Here is an 18651-nt window from a genome sequence, read left to right on the forward strand (position 1 = left end):
AAATAAATGAAAATTCGAAAGTATTATCCGAAGTCGTACGCCCCGCGTACACGAGAGTTACGCCCAGCGTACTTCGCACGTAGAAGATCCGGAGTCAGCCACGTCTACCTGTCTTCGCATGATCGCCACGTAGAAGACCGAGTTCTGAGCTGCTGCCACGCCTTGTACGCCCAGCGTACTCCGAGGCTTCGGCCAGCTATAAAAGGAATGCGAAGGTCTCTGGTTTTAGTTTACAAATATTGCACTTTTACACCCTCTACTCCCATTTTTAGCCACTTTTAACCCCCAGAAGTCCCGGTATCAATCCCGACACCTGAAGCAAGTCCCGGCGCCCCGAAGATTCCGAGAAAATTATATTTTAAGTTGAAACTCTGCCCGAGTAAAGTCCGGTTTTCAACTAAAAACCCCGGTTTCGTCGCCAAAAGTCATATTTAAAGCCGAAGTGCTGCCCAAATTACTATTTTGACCCCCGGTTAATTCAAGGTGAGTTCAATATATAGGAACAACTGTATGTTATGTGTTATATGTGCTATGTGCTTTTCAGTGTTATTATTCCGGGTTATTTTCCCATGTTATTTTTTTAATTCGCTATTTTATAGAAAATGTAATACCTTTGACCATGTGATCAGTGAAAGGACTTAGATTCACATTGGTACTGTACGTAGCCTCTGGTCATGTAGAGCATGTCTCCGTAAGAGAATGACTTCTATTCTATGGCATTGGCAAAAAGGTTAGACAAGACTATAAGCCTGAAATCTAACAAGATGTTAATCAGAAATTGTATGTCTTCTATGCCATTTGGGCCAAAGTTTTATTGAAGTATATCAAGTATGGAAATTGTTATGTCTCATTGATTGTATATCTTTGAATCAAGTCATCGCATGATATGAAAAGCTTAACACATGATTCTCATATGCCTTTGTTGTTCCTTGTTTCTCTTTGCTTCTGCCATATTTAAGTATATATATGGCATAACGTTATATTGTATCTATTATTGAACTCACTAAGCGTCACCGCTTACCCTATCAATGTTTAACAATTTCAGGTGATAAATAACCAGTATGATCTTATACTGTTGAAAGATTTAGAATAGTTTGTAATAATACTTTTGTACTTCAGTTTATGTTTGTATAAATTACAATATCCTGGGTAGTTATGTATTATATAACACTTTGTAATAGTCGGTTTGTATCCAGTAGTCTGTAACCTCTTTATCAATGTAATATATTGCTTTTATGAATATGCAAGTAGCATGTTTTGGAGTAATAATATTGTGAAGTATGAAAGTTTGAGTCTTTCAAAAATACGAAAGTTGGGGTCTTTCATTATAACTCGGATTTCGACGTTCTTTATATGTACGAAAACTTTGAGACATATTCTACAACTTGGTTAAGACTATTTATTATAAATAATCTTTTGCCGAAAAGTCATTTTTGACACTTATTGTCTATAAATTGACTAGCCCGGATCTGCGGGCGTTACACCCTTTGTCTTCATCGTTGATGACAAAACAACGAACACAAGTGCATGTTGGAGAAAATGAAGGGCTCCGATGAAATCGTGTGTACATATGTGAAATTGGAACTTAAATTGACTCCCTAGTAGGTTTGAAATACGTCTACACTTATATGTGTGTGTTATACCCTGTTCCTCCAATATTGATGGTCGCGAGGCAATGATGATGAACGAGGAAAGGGTTTGATTGTGGCTGAAATATGGTGTATTATGGTGGTGATTTGAAATTGTGGTTATGCTTGAGTGGAGGGATAAGGGTTGTCGACAGTTCTTCCACAACACTCAATTGAGTTACATGTGTGTAAATTATAACATATCCCCTCCTTTAAACATAATTTCCATAAATCTCAAGGGCACTGATACCTACTTTTCCTTTCATCTTGTGTGTCTAAATGCAAAAACATCAAATGAAGCCCCACCTTTTTTAATTAATCCAATGTTTGTGATCCTTTGTGTATTTCATCCTTTAAACTATATTTGTATGTGATTGCACAAACAAAACAAAAACAAGAAATGATATGATGTTGCGATGTTACTTGTAGGAATAACTAAGGATGTTATGGCTGTTACGATCATTGGTTAAGAAGGGCTGACAACAAATACGGTCTGGAATGAATGAATAAGGGCAATGTTTTTTGGTTGTAGAAGGTGATCTCAGGTGGTGGCGACTTTTGGTAGGTGATCATAGATATGTTCATTTATCATATGATTTCTTAGTTAGACTATTACTATAGGGAGAAATAGTTGATTTTTGTGTGTTGAAATGCCTATTTGTTGACGAATTTCTTCAGTTCTTGAGCCCAACTAACTATGAAATTATTGTTTTCACAGCTGGAATGGAGGAATATGCTTTGTTGGTTTTGAATAAATTGGATTGAAGGGGTTTGATTTCACACAGACTATATCAAAATTTTTGTAAGGAATTCGAGGGGTAGTTTGTCAAAAATAATTATTGTATCTACTATCTAGGGCAGGATTTGAAGCAGGCAGTGATTGTTGACGACAACCCGAATTCCAATAGTTTTCAATCGGAAAACGTGATCTCCATCACATAAGGGATGCGGCTTTGGGGACAAAGGAGGTCTGTTGTTTAAGAGAGATGGTCGGGGTGAGGTAGGGGTAATATTTATTTTTTGTTCTTTTTAATTGTTGCAATAAAAAGAAAACAAAAAAATAAAATAAAAAGGGTAATTAAGTCATTTCATATGGCGAGGGACCAACTATGATAGGAATTAAAACCATATGGAGCTTCCATGATATTGAAAAAAGTTAGGGACTAAACTTGATATTTTAGGAAATTACAGGGACCATTTATAAAGATTTATTTTTGTTTTGTTATAAACAAAGAAAATACAGTTGTTGTACTTTTTAGGAATGGAAAAGTGGATTAAGTACTACCTTATTTCTTGATGACCACTTCAAACTCTCTACGTTCCTTTTATGCATCATCGTGAGTGTTAAGGTAAGATGCATTACGTGAGTATTCCTCTTATATCTTTCAACCTAACTACCACACAACCTCCACACCTAAAATAGTAAGTTAGCAACAACTATCAACTAACACACATCTATAAGAGTGAAAAGTGAACCTTGAATGTCAATTGAAATGAAAATGAGTGAAGAGTGATTATATATTTAAACTATCATTCAAAGTTCACTATTCACTATCAATTGATGTATGTTAGTTGATGGTTGTTTCCAAGTAAACAATGGATGTTAAAGAACATAAGAGGAACACAAATATCATAGGAACACCTATATAGTGTATCTTACTATAAGATCCAAAATGATGCATACGAGGAACGTAGAAAGTTTGAATTTGTTAGCAAAAAATAGTGAAATACTCACTGCACCCTTCCATTGCTATAAATTAACGACAATTGTATTTCCTTTGTTTATTATATAAAAAGATGTGTTACGTTTATTAAATGATTTTTAATAATTATATACATTATTTCAAATGTAATATTCAGAAAAATCCTAATAATTTGATTCTTGGTTAAAAACAAGGTAATATTTAGAAATTCCAAATATTTTGACAAAAATAATGAAAAAAAGGGATGCGACTAAATCTACTAAGCTGGCTAAATAAGGGTTTTCCAAATTTTTAGTCGGTATTCTATACTTTTGTATAAATAAAATTTGAGAAATCAGATATCCTCTTATTTTTTTTCTTCTTACCATTTTTCTATACGGTTAAAATTGTTATACTTATCATATTTATAAAATTAATATATTTTTATTATATTTGTAATAGCATTTTTTTTCTTTCTATCATCTTCCTACACATTTAAAATTGTGACATTTGTATATTTAATAAAATTAATAAATTTATATTATAGTTATCATAATCTAAAAATAATAAGAAGATGAATATGAAAGAAAAACTAAAAAAATATATTTAATTCTTCATAAAATTTATTTGTGACTTTTTTTCATAAGTTTAACTGAATTATTAAGACTTTATTAGATTTTATGAAGATTTCCATAAATATATAAACCGACCGAAGTTTATTACCCTACGGTCCTTTAACGGCTTGACCCGATAATTTTCCCATGGAAGAACATGTCAGGGAAATGTTGTGATAATATATTTTTAATATTTTCTCGCAAACTTCCCCAAATTCACCTTGAAAAATCGAAAATAGTTCTCAAAAATCCAGGGAACAATACGAAGTGGTTTATGAGCTCGGTTAGAAAATTGTGAAAATCGTTCGATAGCATCAACTTTCTGCGTTGAAATTTTAGGGTTTATGAGTGAATGCTGTTGAAGAGGCGTTTTTAGTTCGAGTTGGTGCCGGAGACAAAGTAATTATGTCGTTCGGAGCTTCGACAATGTCGAACAACATGGGATTAGCTTATAGTGGTGATGGAGCATCTATGTATACCTCGATTAGCCGACCTACTTCGTCGCCCTCACCTTCCCCAACGCCTACTTACAACAACCCTAACGGATCCGGCGGTGGAGCTAGAATTTCCGGTGAAAATCATTCTATGGCTTTGGTGACGGTAGGGTTGGACACAAGCGGTGGCGAAGCAGTAAAGCGGAAGAGAGGGAGGCCGAGGAAGTATGCCCCCGACCTCTCTGTAACACCGGTGGCGAGGTTACCGCCTGCCGAAGCGGCTGCTCAAGGTAGTGGTTTTTCGTCTCCGGCGTTGTCTTCAGGGAAGAAGCCGAGGGGTAGACCACCTGGTTCGTTGAATAAGCAACCTGCTGCTGCTTCAGGTACACTATATATACCCCCATTTCATTAATTTATTCATCGTTTTTACCCCCATTTCACTTTTTATATACTTTTCAGCTTTTTCCATAATCTATAATTGATTAATCAATTAGCTGAATATAATAAGATTTGCATTCTATCTTGGGATTTCCATTCCCCAGTTTATCTTTACTCAATTCGTTATATCATAATCCATAAAAACATACAAAACATGAAATTTCTTAAGATTTTTTCCACATTTCATTCAAACATAAACCATTTTCAGGTTCACCAGGAGTGGGGTTCATGCCGCATATCCTTGATGTTAAAGCTGGAGAGGTGCAATCATGATTCTTTTTATGTTTCTGAAATTTTTTTATTTACCAAAATTCATAATTTCTTATATGAATGCAGGATGTGTTGGGAAAATTGATGTGGTTTTCTCAAAACAGCACTCGAGCTGTGTGCATTCTATCAGCTAATGGCGCCATATCTAATGTTACACTTCAGCAGTCTGCAACATCTGGTGGAACTGTCACATACGAGGTTTTTTTTCTTGAAAATTCATTATTTATTTATTTTTGATGTATAAAAAATATTTAATTTATTTATAAAAAATACAGGGACGATTTGAGATCTTATCTCTTTGTGGTTCATTTATGGTTTGTGAGAGTGATGGGCAAAGAAGCAGGACTGGTGGTTTAAGCGTGTCACTTTCAGGGCCAGATGGTCGTGTTTTAGGTGGTAATGTGGCTGGCCTTCTCACTGCTGCATCTCCCGTTCAGGTTTTTTTTTTTTCTTTCTTTCCATAAATATGGAATGGAATCAGCCATTCCATTCCTGATTCCTGATTCCTGTCTCCTGATTCCAAACCCTAAGAAACTTTGTTTTTATCTTGGTAACTTTTACAGATGATTGTTGGTAGCTTTGTTCCCGCAAGTCAGAAACAAAGAAAAACAGAGGCGGAAATAGTCAACACTACTCCGGTCAATGTGGGGACCACAAGCGGATCTTCAGGTGGAGGGATCGGGAGCCCGCTAGTCCACAGTAACAACAGTAATCCACAAGGTATGGCTAATATGCCTTGGAGGTAACTAAATGTCTAAATCCCATTTGTTTGTGTTGTAAGCAACATAACATAACTCTCTATTAGGAAGGAGAAGGAACCTTGTCTTTTTTTTTTTGGTTAAGTTTCTAAATTAGTGTGTAAGGGTAGTTGTATGCCAACAAATGTGATGATGGGTTAATTATGAGTTGTTGGTTTTATTGAAAATGTTAATAATATTGTGTGCGTATTTTTAGAAATTTTTATATATATGACATGTGGTGTTCGTATTTAATTATCCAAGAGTAATAATGTCTTTGGTATTTTTGGATTTTGAATAGATTGGTTAGCTTTGACTAATAGAATATAATTTTTCTTTGTAGTGTCCATTGACTCCATTCCCTTATTTGTTTTCTAGTATTACGACAAGATTGATGTATAAATAGGTAGGTTCTTTTTATTTGCAGATCACTTTTCAACTTTTTTTTTTCTCCCTGGAACGTGAGCATTCAACCGATAATAAACCTCAAATTATCCATTTAACATTTTGTTTACACTTTGCTTTACTTGCTGATGTCTCACATCAAAAGGCTTTTAGCCCAGCGGTATTCGGTGTTGCCATCTTTTCTTGGGGTTGAGGGTTCAAGTCCTACTATGGACATAGGTGGAATAGTATAAGAGTAGTTTAGTGCATAATTGTATTTGCTGTTAAAAAAAAACTTGCTAATGTCTCACTAAAATGGTTCTGAGTTGTTATACTATTTAGTTGAGGACTAAGGGACTGTTTGATAGTTACTAACTGAGTAAGATCTGATTGAGTCAGAGCCTGACCGAGTCACAAGTTCTGACTGTAATGGCTTCTGACTGAAACAATATCTGACTGACCGTTTTAAATGTTAAAATTACCATTTTGCCCTTCTGTTTTGTTTTGTGCTTTATAAAATCTATAAGTTTGAGTACAATAAAGGTTATACATGCACAATCTATTTCAACTTTCAATGAAAAGAAAACGTAATGTTTATAATATTATTACATGCACCATCTATTTCAACTTTGATAAAATTTAATGGACATTGATTCTTTGTTTTTCCTGTGTATAAATATACTCTATTTCATATCCCTTTTTTTTTTTTTTTTTAATCTGATACGTTGGTACCTAAACTAGATGATGACAATAACTATTGATCACGTAATTAAAAAGGCCTTTACCACATTGGATTCCTATTTTACTTTAAACTTTTTCAAGTTTCGGTGGTCAAAAAACAACTACTACCCTTCGCTAGATCACTCCATTTCTAATCTTCTTCAACCAGATTTGAGTTTTCTAGAATGTTTTGAGAAACAATTTGGCATCATATGCAACACAAAATCCACCCAGTAGTGATATACCCCCATACAGTGCCCTTGTTGAAGGGTGATATACCCCTATACAGTGCCCTTGTTGAAGGGCCTTTACAGTGCCCTTGTTGAAGGGCCTTTAAAGTAGTTTTAGTGCCCTTGTTGAAGGGTGATATACCCCTATACAGTGCCCTTGTTGAAGGGCCTTTACAGTGCTCTTGTTGAAGGGTCTTTAAAGTAGTTTTGGGAGATCTCTGGTATGATATAGCCCAAGGAAGAATATGAAATGAGGCGGAGAAAATTCAAATTTGAAATACTCCAATCTAATGCAAACATCCAATCTTAACAAAAAGCATCATTCAATTTTCACCAATTTCATAAAATTGATTTCAATGTCAATTATAGAAAATCGATTTTCGATCTTACCGATGGGTAGGATCAGCGAACTTGGAACTTTGTCGGCGTCTCTGCTAAGGCGATGACGATGAACTTGGCCGGTAGGAGGAATTGCTTGAAGTCGTTGTATGGAACAGTGGAAGGAAGGAGGAGCCGTTTGAGAGGAGAACCAGATGTGTGTTCTTTTATTTAAGGCAGAAAAGTCATTAAAACATCACATAATGGGTCAGCTTTTTTTTTATCAGACCGAGTCAGGAGGTGGGTAAGCAATTTCTGACGGGGTCAGACAAAATTACCATCTATCAAACATGCTGATTGGACCGAGTCAGCCAAAAAGTGCTGACCGGACCAGTCAACACAGTATCAAACAACCCATAAGTTTCTAAGAGTCAGACATGAAGTTTGTAAAAACGGTCTTATGACATTATTCTTTATAAGTACCTCCAAAATAAAGTTATTTTATTTTATTTTATTTAAAAAAAACACATAACTTATATTGTATGCAAAGTTTTAATAAACATACAATATAATGTGGTAACAAGATAAATCTATAGAAAAGTCTCAGACTTTTGGGAAACGTTTCAATAAAATCGTAAATGTTTTTTTTTAACAGAAAGTCCCGATTATTTAACATTTGTCAAAATTAAGAAGTATTTTTTTTTTTTTTTTATATTTGACAAACAAATGATTGATTATATGATTTTCTCAAAATAATAAGATTTTTATGTTAAAAAAAATGATTTTATTGAAACTTTTCTAAAAAATTTGAGACTTTTTTTTATAGATTTCCCAACAAAAAGAATGAGTTTTATTATGTTGAGATGTTGGTAGCCATATTTTTTTTGCTATTTTTATTATAAACTAGATAATTCATATGCCTATGATAAAATTAATGATTTTATTGAAAATGGAGAAGTATGTGGAATGAAAGCATTCGATCGTGAAGAAAAAGCAATAATTTCTTTTATTTGACAAATTAAGACAAAAAAACTTTTGATCATGTTTAAGGGTTAAAAAAAATATTTATACTAATAAAAGAATAATTTTAATTTTTTTTGTCTTCGTATTATTTTAATACAACTTCTTATTAATATTATGCCACGTGCCAGAAAAATATATTAGACAAATCATTATCACAATTAATAACGTTAAGGTTTTCAATAATAGATTTTTAAACTTTTATAAAAACATTTACTTTTTATAATTATATGTTAAATTTGAAGTTTTAACCAACTTTAAAATTTTTGTATATCTCTTAGTTAATAATTTATTTAGAATAATTGATTAATAATTATGAATTTTTCCTATAAAATTTTAATTAATTTTGTAATCGTAGTTTTCACGGGTTATAAACCAGTTTGAATTTTTTTGCGAATAGAGTAGTGTGTAAATTCATGTTATTATTTTCTAAACCCAAAATAAAACACGACACAAATAAGAATTTATATTTCAATTTCGTATCAATTTAATTTCACGCCTTTTTTGTCCTATCATGTCAACAACTTATGACAACCCCTATTGGTATGAGACCTATTCTCTTTCGACGCCAGGTTTCTTTGACCTTTCGAGGTGGATTTTTTTTTCTACCAATTATGTTATTGATAACACCGATTTTCCCATTCTATCTCTTTTTTGGTTTTACTATTACCACCATAATCGAATACTTTCTTCTATTTTTCTCACAAACCTACGCTCTCTTAAGACTCAACAGTGTGTCAGTTGGTATGCTAAGGGTGAGCATTTGGAACGGTGGACAAGACTGGACCGGACTGGACAGGACTGTTTTTTTGACCCCCGGTCCGGTTCTCGATTCTAGGAATCCATCAAAACTGGTCAGGTTTTTTCCCAGTCCGGTCCGGTTTTTACCGGGTTTAGAACTGGTTGGACACGATTTAAAAAAATATATTTGTAATCTGTGAAATTTTTTAAACAACCATAACTCATTCGTTTTAAGTCAGATTGACACACGGTTTTTTCCAACGTTTAATTTATAGTTTGTAGATGAATTTAGACTATAATTTTGTTGATTTTGGTATTATATTCAATGAGTTATAGTCTTTCAAAGTTGAACTATCAAAGCTGAAAAATTTCAGCTTTTCAGCAACATTTTTAAAATTTTGTAATCTGTGAAATTTTTTAAACAACCATAACTCATTCGTTTTGAGTCGGATTGACATTCGGTTTTTTCCAACGTTTAATTTATAGTTTGTAGATGAATTTAGACTATAATTTTGTTGATTTTGGTATTATATTCAATGAGTTATAGTCTTTCAAAGTTGAACTATCAAAGCTGAAAAATTTCAGCTTTTCAGCAACATTTTTAAAATTTTGTAATCTGTGAAATTTTTTAAACAACCATAACTCATTCGTTTTGAGTCGGATTGACATTCGGTTTTTTCCAACGTTTAATTTACAGTTTGTAGATGAATTTAGACTATAATTTTGTTGATTTTGGTATTATATTCTATGAGTTACAGTGTTTCAAAGTTGAGTTATTAAAGCCAAAAAATTTCAGTTTTTCAGCAAGATTTTTAAAATTTTGTAATCTCTGAAGTTTTTTAAACAACCATAGCTCATTTGTTTTAAGTCGGATTAACCTGCGGTTTTTTCCAACATTTAGTTTACAGTTTGTTGATGAATTTAGACTATAATTTTGTTGATTTTGGTATTATATTCAGTGAGTTACAATCCTTCAAAGTAGCTCTGTTGAAAATACCCGTTACACAAATTATCCGCCCGATTTTTCCAGGTATCGGTAAATCAGGTATCGGGTATTTGGGTAACCCGATTTTCTTTAGGTCGGGTATAAGGTACGTTTGTTGGGTTTCAGGTATACCTAAATTACCCGAATTATTTAATTTTTTTTTCTTTCGTTGAGTTTGTACTTGATAGCATGTATTTGATCTCGCTTAAACAAACTATCATTATTGTAAAACATGAATCTCTTTTATTATGGAAGTATGACACCAACAATATTAAAAGCATTTGTTTACATGTCACAATCTTCTTTAAAACTTAATTGTTTTCTAGATTATAGTTTTTATTTCAAGTAACAAACTCATTACCTTGACGAAATTTCAGAACATGACATTATGACTACAATTATCTTAAACATTTTAAATTACAATCTTTATTATTTTTTTTAACATCTTATTAGATTAGATTAAGCTGTTAAAAGATTACTTGATATCTCAAGTATTATTGACTAAAAAAAAGTTTGATTAACTTCGTTTATGTCTCGTTTGTTTATATAAACAAGACTAATAGAGCACGACATACTTATTTTATTAAATTTTTTTTCAAGCGCCATTAAAAAAATTATATATTTGGGTAATACCCAAATTACCCAAATCCGACCCACTACTCGAATTACCCAAACCCGAATTACCCGAATTTAATTTGGATCGGGTAACAGGTAATTTTATTAATATGAAAAACCCGAATTACCCGAAACCCGAAAGTATTACCCGATCAACACCCATACTTCAAAGTTGAGCTATCAAAACTGAAATATTTCAGCTTTTTAGCTATTATTTTAGATTATAATTCTGAATTTTATATATCTTTGACAGATAAATCATATGAAAGAGATCTTGGTGAACTTGATTTATATGTCAGGTGCTTTTATTTGAAAAATTAATTTTGCAAGTTATAATATTATAACATCAAGGTAGATTAGTTATGCATGAAACGGAAACGTAATCATTTTTACAAGTTGTATCGTATAAAACCCAATAACATATTCGTTTTAACGAGTTCTATCAAACCCAAAAAATTATTTTTACTCTATGCAATTAAAGTTGTACCGATCCAGACGGGTCCAAGAATCGGAAAACCAAGACTTGGACCCGGACACGGACACGACTCATCCGGTCCGGTCCACGGTCCACAATATTCTCCATAACCGGTCTGGTCTGGTTCGGTCCAAATGCTCACCCCTATGGTATGCAATCGACATCCAAGCTAGCAAGGATTTCAGGCGATAAACACTGTCCCGTGTCACTATTTGTTATTGGGGACAATATGCCAATGACTAGAATAACCGCCCAATTCCAATCAATGTATTTTCCTTAAAGCACACCATACAAGCCTTTCAATACAACACTTCTTGAACCTGATAAAAAAAAAGTCAACAAATGACGTCAAACATAAAAAATACAATAATTACAAAAACCTATCTGACGCCTACCCTTGCACCAAATGTTGGAAACATTTTAGGACAGAGAGAGTGGTGGTGAGTTTAATACACTCCCATCTTTGTTTTTTTTTTTGTGCCATATCAATAACATGTCCACCTTGTCATTTATTAGAGAACGGTGATACTAAATGCATTTGTTTTTTCAAAGTTAAACAAATTCTATTTTTATAAAACAAAAACATTGCATATCAAATAAAAAAGTTACAAACTGATTTAAAACATAACTAAAAAGATGACTTAATAATAGACTTAAAATGACTTAATTGTTGCCTTAAAACATAACCTTCTACTAGATTTAAGATATATAGCAAAAATAAATCCTACTAATTCGACCAATTATAATATTTTGCAATATCCGCCTTTCCGTTTGCCACAATCTGACGATCGTTCTCGAACAACTTCGAATCATCTTTGAAAAATAGTTTTAGTGTACGATTCTTTTCTTTAATTTGTTCCGCTATCAAAATTTTATCAAGCTTAGTGTTCAACCTTTTTGGAGCTCCTCCCTCACCGCCTTCATTTCACTAGATGAACCTTGAACACCTTTTAACTTCCTTTTTGCGTCATCTTGTTCCGTATGATGATTTGACACTTCCTATGGATCATTTTTGTTGAGGTCTAGCCCAAAATAATATTTAATAGCATGCTCGTCAAAATAATCACACATAAGGCGTTGTTGGGCGTCTTCACGTATGCTTTTGATATATCTTCCTTGTCTATGTTGCACATTATACTCTTCTTGAATGATAATAGCTTGTTGTAGCCCATTACGTACAACGACAACGACTTGAAACACGGTCTCAAAAAGATCGTATGAGGAAGATGATGAAGACATTTTAATAGATAGAGGTTTTGACTTTTGAGAGATATAATAAGAATTGTGTGTGCTGAAATTTAAAGATTGGTCAGGACGAAAGTTTGGAAATTTTAAATTTTATGACAAAAAACGGCTAGTTTTTAAGGAAAATGGTTTCAATTGTATAGAAAAATGGTTGGAATTTGCTTAAAATCTTGTCAACTAGCCAAAAGGGTCCCACCACCATTTATTTCCTTCTCTGTTCTCGCCGGTGAAACAGACGCGTGGAGTTTAGCGAGCCCCTTTGGCGTGCATAGGGCGTTTGGCGAGGGCTGGCTTGGCGCATCCACTCCGCCTAGTCTCAGGTTGAGAGAAATCGCATGTCGGATATCATGAATTTTATGGCAGAGAGGTACTAGATAACGCAGAGATGAATGCATGGAGACGGTGAACGTCTCAACGAAGCCCATTTTAAGGTAATTAGTTTATCCTCTTTGATTTTTTTTCTGTGAAATTTATGGAATCTTGAGTTCATTGTTTCCTGCTTCTTCTTCGTCGGTTATGTTATCATAATACCGGAGAATTTTGTGGCTGGTGCCTCAAAACCCTAAATCCCTCTCCTCTCTTATCTCCACGAAATCAAGTGGATTTCAAGGTGGCGTGTTGGAAGACGCCTTTCTGCTTTTATTCTGTGAGTTCTTTTTTTCCTTCAATTCTTTCACTCAGAATTGGGATTGAATTGAGAATTCGTCTACTGATTTTCCTTTTCTCTGTTATGGTGGATAATGTAATGTCATTATCTTTGATTAATTAGGGCAAAGATCTTGCTTGCATCAAGAAGCGACATTGTTTCAAGGTCAATGACAATGGAAATTCAAGAAGGTGATCATGGTGTAGGTATGTTTCATCAACAGCCTGAACTTAACTGCTTGTATACGGTGTCGTTTTCTGCTAATATCACCATAATTTTGACTAGTTTCAGTTGGCAAACTAATCATTCTCACCTCTCTTTTGACTTTTGATGTGAAAATATTAAAACTTTTTGTATTTTATTTTTGTCCATGTGATCATCACCAACAAGATTCATGTGATTCTAGTTCAAAAGTCCTTGTCTTAAATTAATTCATACTCATGTGATTTTTTTTTTCTTTTTTATGGTTGTGATACTTTAAGAAATCACGAGAATTAATAATAAAATATTTTGATTTATCCATACACGTATGTATCCTTTAAAAACATGAGCTCTGTAGCATTAAGACATGAATAAACAATATACAGAACACACACATACACACACACACACAAACACCCAAGAAGGACATGGATTCATCTGCCAAATCAGTAGACGAAGTGGTGGAAGAGATAATGAGAATTCATAAATCTCTTCCTCCAAGACCTGGAATCGATGACATTGAAGCTGCAATCATTCTAATCAGAAACGCAGACAATGAAGAACAATCAAGAATCGAAGCAATTTCCAGACAAAAGAAAAGAAAATACATCCCTGAAGAACTCTTCAACATCCTGTTGGAGATGCAGAAACAATTAGTCCAATTCCAAACCAAAGAACAAAAGAGAGAAGCTGTTAAATTACTAGACCTTGAAAACTGCCACCAACTGTTCGATGAAATGATTCAAAGAGCCTCCAAATGTTGTTCTCCTTCTCCATCTAATAACACCCCTTCAAGTACTTCTTCTTCTTCTTCACCTTCAACAAATCCAGCTTCCATCTCTACTTCAAGCTTCGATCACAGCACTCCATCTTCCACTTCTAGCTTATCTTTTGATAAAGATCATGTCAAAAGCTCCCATTTGATCATTAAAGATGATAGTTATGTGAATAAATCCAAGTTTTATAACAATGGAGGGATTGTATCAAGTAAATTTTCCAAACCCCAAATTTTCGATTCAACTCTAAAACCTTCCATTACTTCTGGTGAGTTTAAACTTCAAAAGTTCAAATCTAGTTACGTGTTTTTACATTATCCATGAATTTGCTTTAATTAATATGTAATTTTGTAGGACAAGATGGTGAAAAATTGAGTCTTATAATGCTTGCTAGTTTGATTGAAGTGTCATCAAAGAAAGGAATTAAAGATCTTGATCTTCATAACAAACTCATGGAACAAATCGAATGGCTTCCCGATTCAATTGGGAAATTATCCAGTTTACTCACATTCAATCTCTCAGAAAATCGTCTTCTTTCTCTCCCATCTTCAATCGGATCCCTTTCATCATTAACAAAACTCAACTTACATTCAAACAAAATCATCGAACTCCCAGAATCCATAGGGAATCTCATCAACTTAATTTTTCTAGATCTTCATGGAAACAACTTAACATCTCTCCCTCCAACTTTTGGTAGATTGATCCATCTTCAAGAACTCGATTTAAGTTCAAACAATTTCTCATTTCTTCCTAATCAAATCGGTTCTCTTTCAAGTTTACAAACATTAAACATCGAAACAAACGAAATCGAAGAAATCCCACATGCAATTGGTCAATGTTCATCTCTCAAACAACTTCTTGCGGATTACAACAAGATTAAAGCTTTACCAGAAGCAGTAGGAAGAATCGAGTCATTGGAAAAACTATCGGTTCGATATAATAACATTAGTAGGTTGCCAACAACAATGTCATCGTTGAAAAGTATAAAACAACTTGATGTAAGTTTCAATGAACTTGATTCGGTTCCTGAAAGCTTATGTTTTGCTACAACTCTTTTGAAGATCAACATTAGCAACAACTTTGCTGATTTGACATCACTTCCAAGATCAATTGGAAACCTTGAGAATCTTGAAGAGTTGGATATGAGTAATAATCAAATACGAGTAATTCCAGATTCGTTTAGGATGTTATTGAAGTTACGGGTGTTGAATGTTGAAGGAAATCCATTGGAATTACCACCACGAAACGTACTTGACAAAGGCGCTCAGGTGAATCATTTTTTTTGTAGCAGTGTAGGCCAACTTAGGGTTTCATTTCAAACTTTCAGTGCCAATATTTGCAGTGTGAGAGTTTTACTGTCAAATCTAATGTGGATTTGACGCTGAAACTCTCACACTACAAATATTGACTTCGAAAATCCGAAACCCTAAGCTGGCCAAATGTAGATTTGGCCAGCTTAGGGTTTCAACTTCAAACATTGGCACCGAAAGTCCGAAATCCTAAGCTATAACCTAATTAACCTCTTGGCCAATGTGGGCCAACTTAGGGGTTCCCGTGCCAATATTTGTAGTGTGGGAGTTTCTCTGCCAATATGAAAGTTTCAAATCCAATGTTTATAGACACCGGTTGTTGTGTACCTTATTCACCTCTTGGGCAGTGTGTGCCAATTTAGGAGTTGGTGGAAAAATAACTTTTTATCTGATGACTAATTTTTATACTGTCTTCTTTTTAGGCGGTGGTTCGGTATATGAGTGAAGTCTATGAAAAGAAGGATTTAAAGGTGCAACCTGTTAAACACAAGAAGTCTTGGACACGGTTTTTCTTGTTTTCGAGTTCTAACAAAAGAAAGCACGACTATGTGGCTTCATAGTCCTTAGTTTATTTAGTGTAAGTTCCAATTAATGTATGTAAATAGGTTCATATTGTAAAAAGGTTCATATTTTTTTAATATGTATTTTAAATACATATTAAAAAATGTTAATATCTAATTTATCATCATGTTGAGGTTTTTGACCAACTTGTATGTATGTATTTTCGAACTTTTGTGTCACTGAATGTTTATAACATTGGTAGAAAGCTTGAAGACTCCTTCATGTTATTATATCTTATACGCTTTGAGTGTGTGATTTTAATAAATATAAAACTATTGTTATGTCCTGATACTTGGATGCACTTGAGATAAAAATGTGCATGAGATATTCTTGTTGTTTTGAATACATAAAATGCTATATATAGAAATGTTATTTATGAACAAATGTTTTATGATTTATTAGGATGCCTATGAATGTCATCCTAATAATGAAGGCAAGAGTATAGATAAAATATGTTGTGATATACAGAAAAGATATAAAAAAGAAAAAAAAATATGCATTATCAAATGACAAATTTAGGGGGTGTTTGGGAGTTCTTTTTGAATTTTAAAAGTGTTTTTAAATAAAAATATTTATTGGCTTATAATGGTGGTAAATTGCGTTTTTAAAAAAATGTTTAGATTAACTTTTATAGTGAAAAAACCAATAAATGAATAAATTAAAAAGTGTTTGATTTAAAAACTCATTTATGAAAAAAAATGCTTTTTGAAGATAATAATAAAACTATTATGAAAAGTGCTTTTGAGTTTGCCAAACATTTTCTTCAATTTATTAGCTTTTTTAAAAGCCAATAAGCCAATAAACTGTTTTGAAAAATGTTAGGTGCAATTTGTGCACCTTTTTGCACACCTTTTAGTCCTATTTCATGCATCTATTTAGCATAATTGTCCTTCATTTGTTTTGAATTTAATCACATTTTATGTTAGTCTCTAGAACAACCTTATTTTCACATTTTCATGTCTTTTTCAGGTTAACTGGAGGTTGGAACATGCTTTGAGAAGTGTCGGGAAGCATTGGTGAAGATTTCGGGATGATCGGGCGAAGAACGAAAAAGTTGGAAAAATCAAGTTTGGATTCGGAGTCAGAGGGAACACGGGGCGTGTTGAATTTACACTGAAAAGTGGGCACGGGGCGTGTTTGACCAAAATGGGAGCTATTGACCATGCTGAACACGGGACGTGTCAGTTTAGTGCAAATCAACAGGGGGCGTGTTGCTGAACACGACCCGTGTCAGTTTAGCCTATTTTAACACGGGCCGTGTTCGCCCAAAAACCAACTTTTGGTAGTTTTTCCTATCTTTTATATTACGGGTTGAGGGTCATTTTTACACACACACACACAACATATCAGAGCACCATTGGAGAGGAGAATTCGAAGGTTTTTGCAAGGGTTTGTTCGTTAATCATTTGGAAACATTAATTCTTGTTTTTGTAAGTTGTAATTACACTTAATTTCATCTTTTAGACTTGTGATCTTGTTCTAGCCATGTGTGGCTAGAACCCTAACTTCTCCAATTTCATGTTTTGACTTCTTGGTTGTGACTCCAATCATATGACATGATGTTTGTTCTTAATTTCTATCTAATGAATTTGATTTTGCTTCAACCGAATGTTTGATTCTAATTGTGATTCTTATTGGCCATTTGAATTAGGGTTAGGTCATTCAAGTTATCTCTTTTACAAAATCCGTAATTGTTTTGTGAAATTGAACAAGTAACAAGCATTAAATTGATCTCTATTGAATGAATTTAGTGTAAATCTTATTCATACACTTTTACACTCCCGAGCTTATGAGGAGTATTGGGTGTTGTTGGGAACATTCACATAAAGCTTCATGCAATCTTATAATCTAATTCTAAGAGCTTGTTTAGATTAGGTTAATAAGGTTAAGGTTAATCAAAGAGCTTGTTTTGGTTAATTAATGTGGTGAATGGGAAGTATTAGAGCTTATTAGCACTTTCAAGTACCAACTTAGATAGAATTGAACGAATATTATGTCACCTTTGAGTCACATTGCTAAATTGTCATACATGGAGTTTGAGTCCTTACAAAATCTGAACTTAATTCATTCGCTTAGTTGTCTACTCGTGATTTAAATTTGTTTGTTTAGTCATTGCATTCTAAACCCCCTTATTACTGTTGGTGACCATAGTACCTTGCACAAAGAGGTATAGACTAATTATCCTGTGTCTCTGTGGATCGACCCCGCTTGCCTTGTACTACCTTTTAGTGCAATATAGTGGGATTATTTTGGAGTATATCGTACCCCTTTATTTGTTGGGTTTGACACGCCTAACAAAAAACAATCCTAAACACCCCATAAACGTAACAAAATAATTAAATTTAACAAAAGGGCAAATGTAAGAAAAACTCAATTTACTATCGAAAAGAACAATATATTAATTTTATTTCTATTAAAATCCTTCCATAATTTCAAATAATATGTATAAACCCCTCTAGGAAACATGAAGACCTTATTTATTTTACTATTTAAATCTTCACATTATTTTAATATATACGTTTTGCATGTCTTCTATTATGAAAAGTGCTTTTAAATTTGTCAAATCTTTTTTTAGATTTATTAGCTTTTCAAAAAGCCAATAAGCCAATAAACTCGTAACA

General features: G+C 33.4%; 2 protein-coding genes across 2 annotated transcripts; both read left to right on the forward strand.

Annotated features, from left to right (window-relative positions):
• Nucleotides 1-4040: 4040 nt before the first annotated feature.
• Nucleotides 4041-5991, forward strand: LOC111896586 (AT-hook motif nuclear-localized protein 10). Its single transcript, XM_052769330.1, has 5 exons — nt 4041-4741; nt 5005-5057; nt 5133-5264; nt 5342-5503; nt 5630-5991. The coding sequence occupies exons 1-5, from the start codon at nt 4330-4332 to the stop codon at nt 5810-5812; spliced, it is 942 nt and encodes a 313-aa protein (XP_052625290.1). The 5' UTR covers nt 4041-4329; the 3' UTR covers nt 5813-5991.
• A 6631-nt stretch (nt 5992-12622) lies between these two features.
• Nucleotides 12623-16246, forward strand: LOC111896593 (plant intracellular Ras-group-related LRR protein 4). The gene is made up of 5 exons (XM_042900249.2): nt 12623-12967; nt 13073-13182; nt 13306-14427; nt 14514-15427; nt 15892-16246. Exons 3-5 carry the CDS (start codon nt 13812-13814, stop codon nt 16027-16029), a joined length of 1668 nt encoding a protein of 555 aa, XP_042756183.1. The 5' UTR covers nt 12623-12967; nt 13073-13182; nt 13306-13811; the 3' UTR covers nt 16030-16246.
• Nucleotides 16247-18651: the final 2405 nt, after the last annotated feature.

The sequence above is a fragment of the Lactuca sativa genome, chromosome 3 (assembly GCF_002870075.4).
Source record: "Lactuca sativa cultivar Salinas chromosome 3, Lsat_Salinas_v11, whole genome shotgun sequence".
Lineage (NCBI taxonomy): Eukaryota > Viridiplantae > Streptophyta > Magnoliopsida > Asterales > Asteraceae > Lactuca > Lactuca sativa.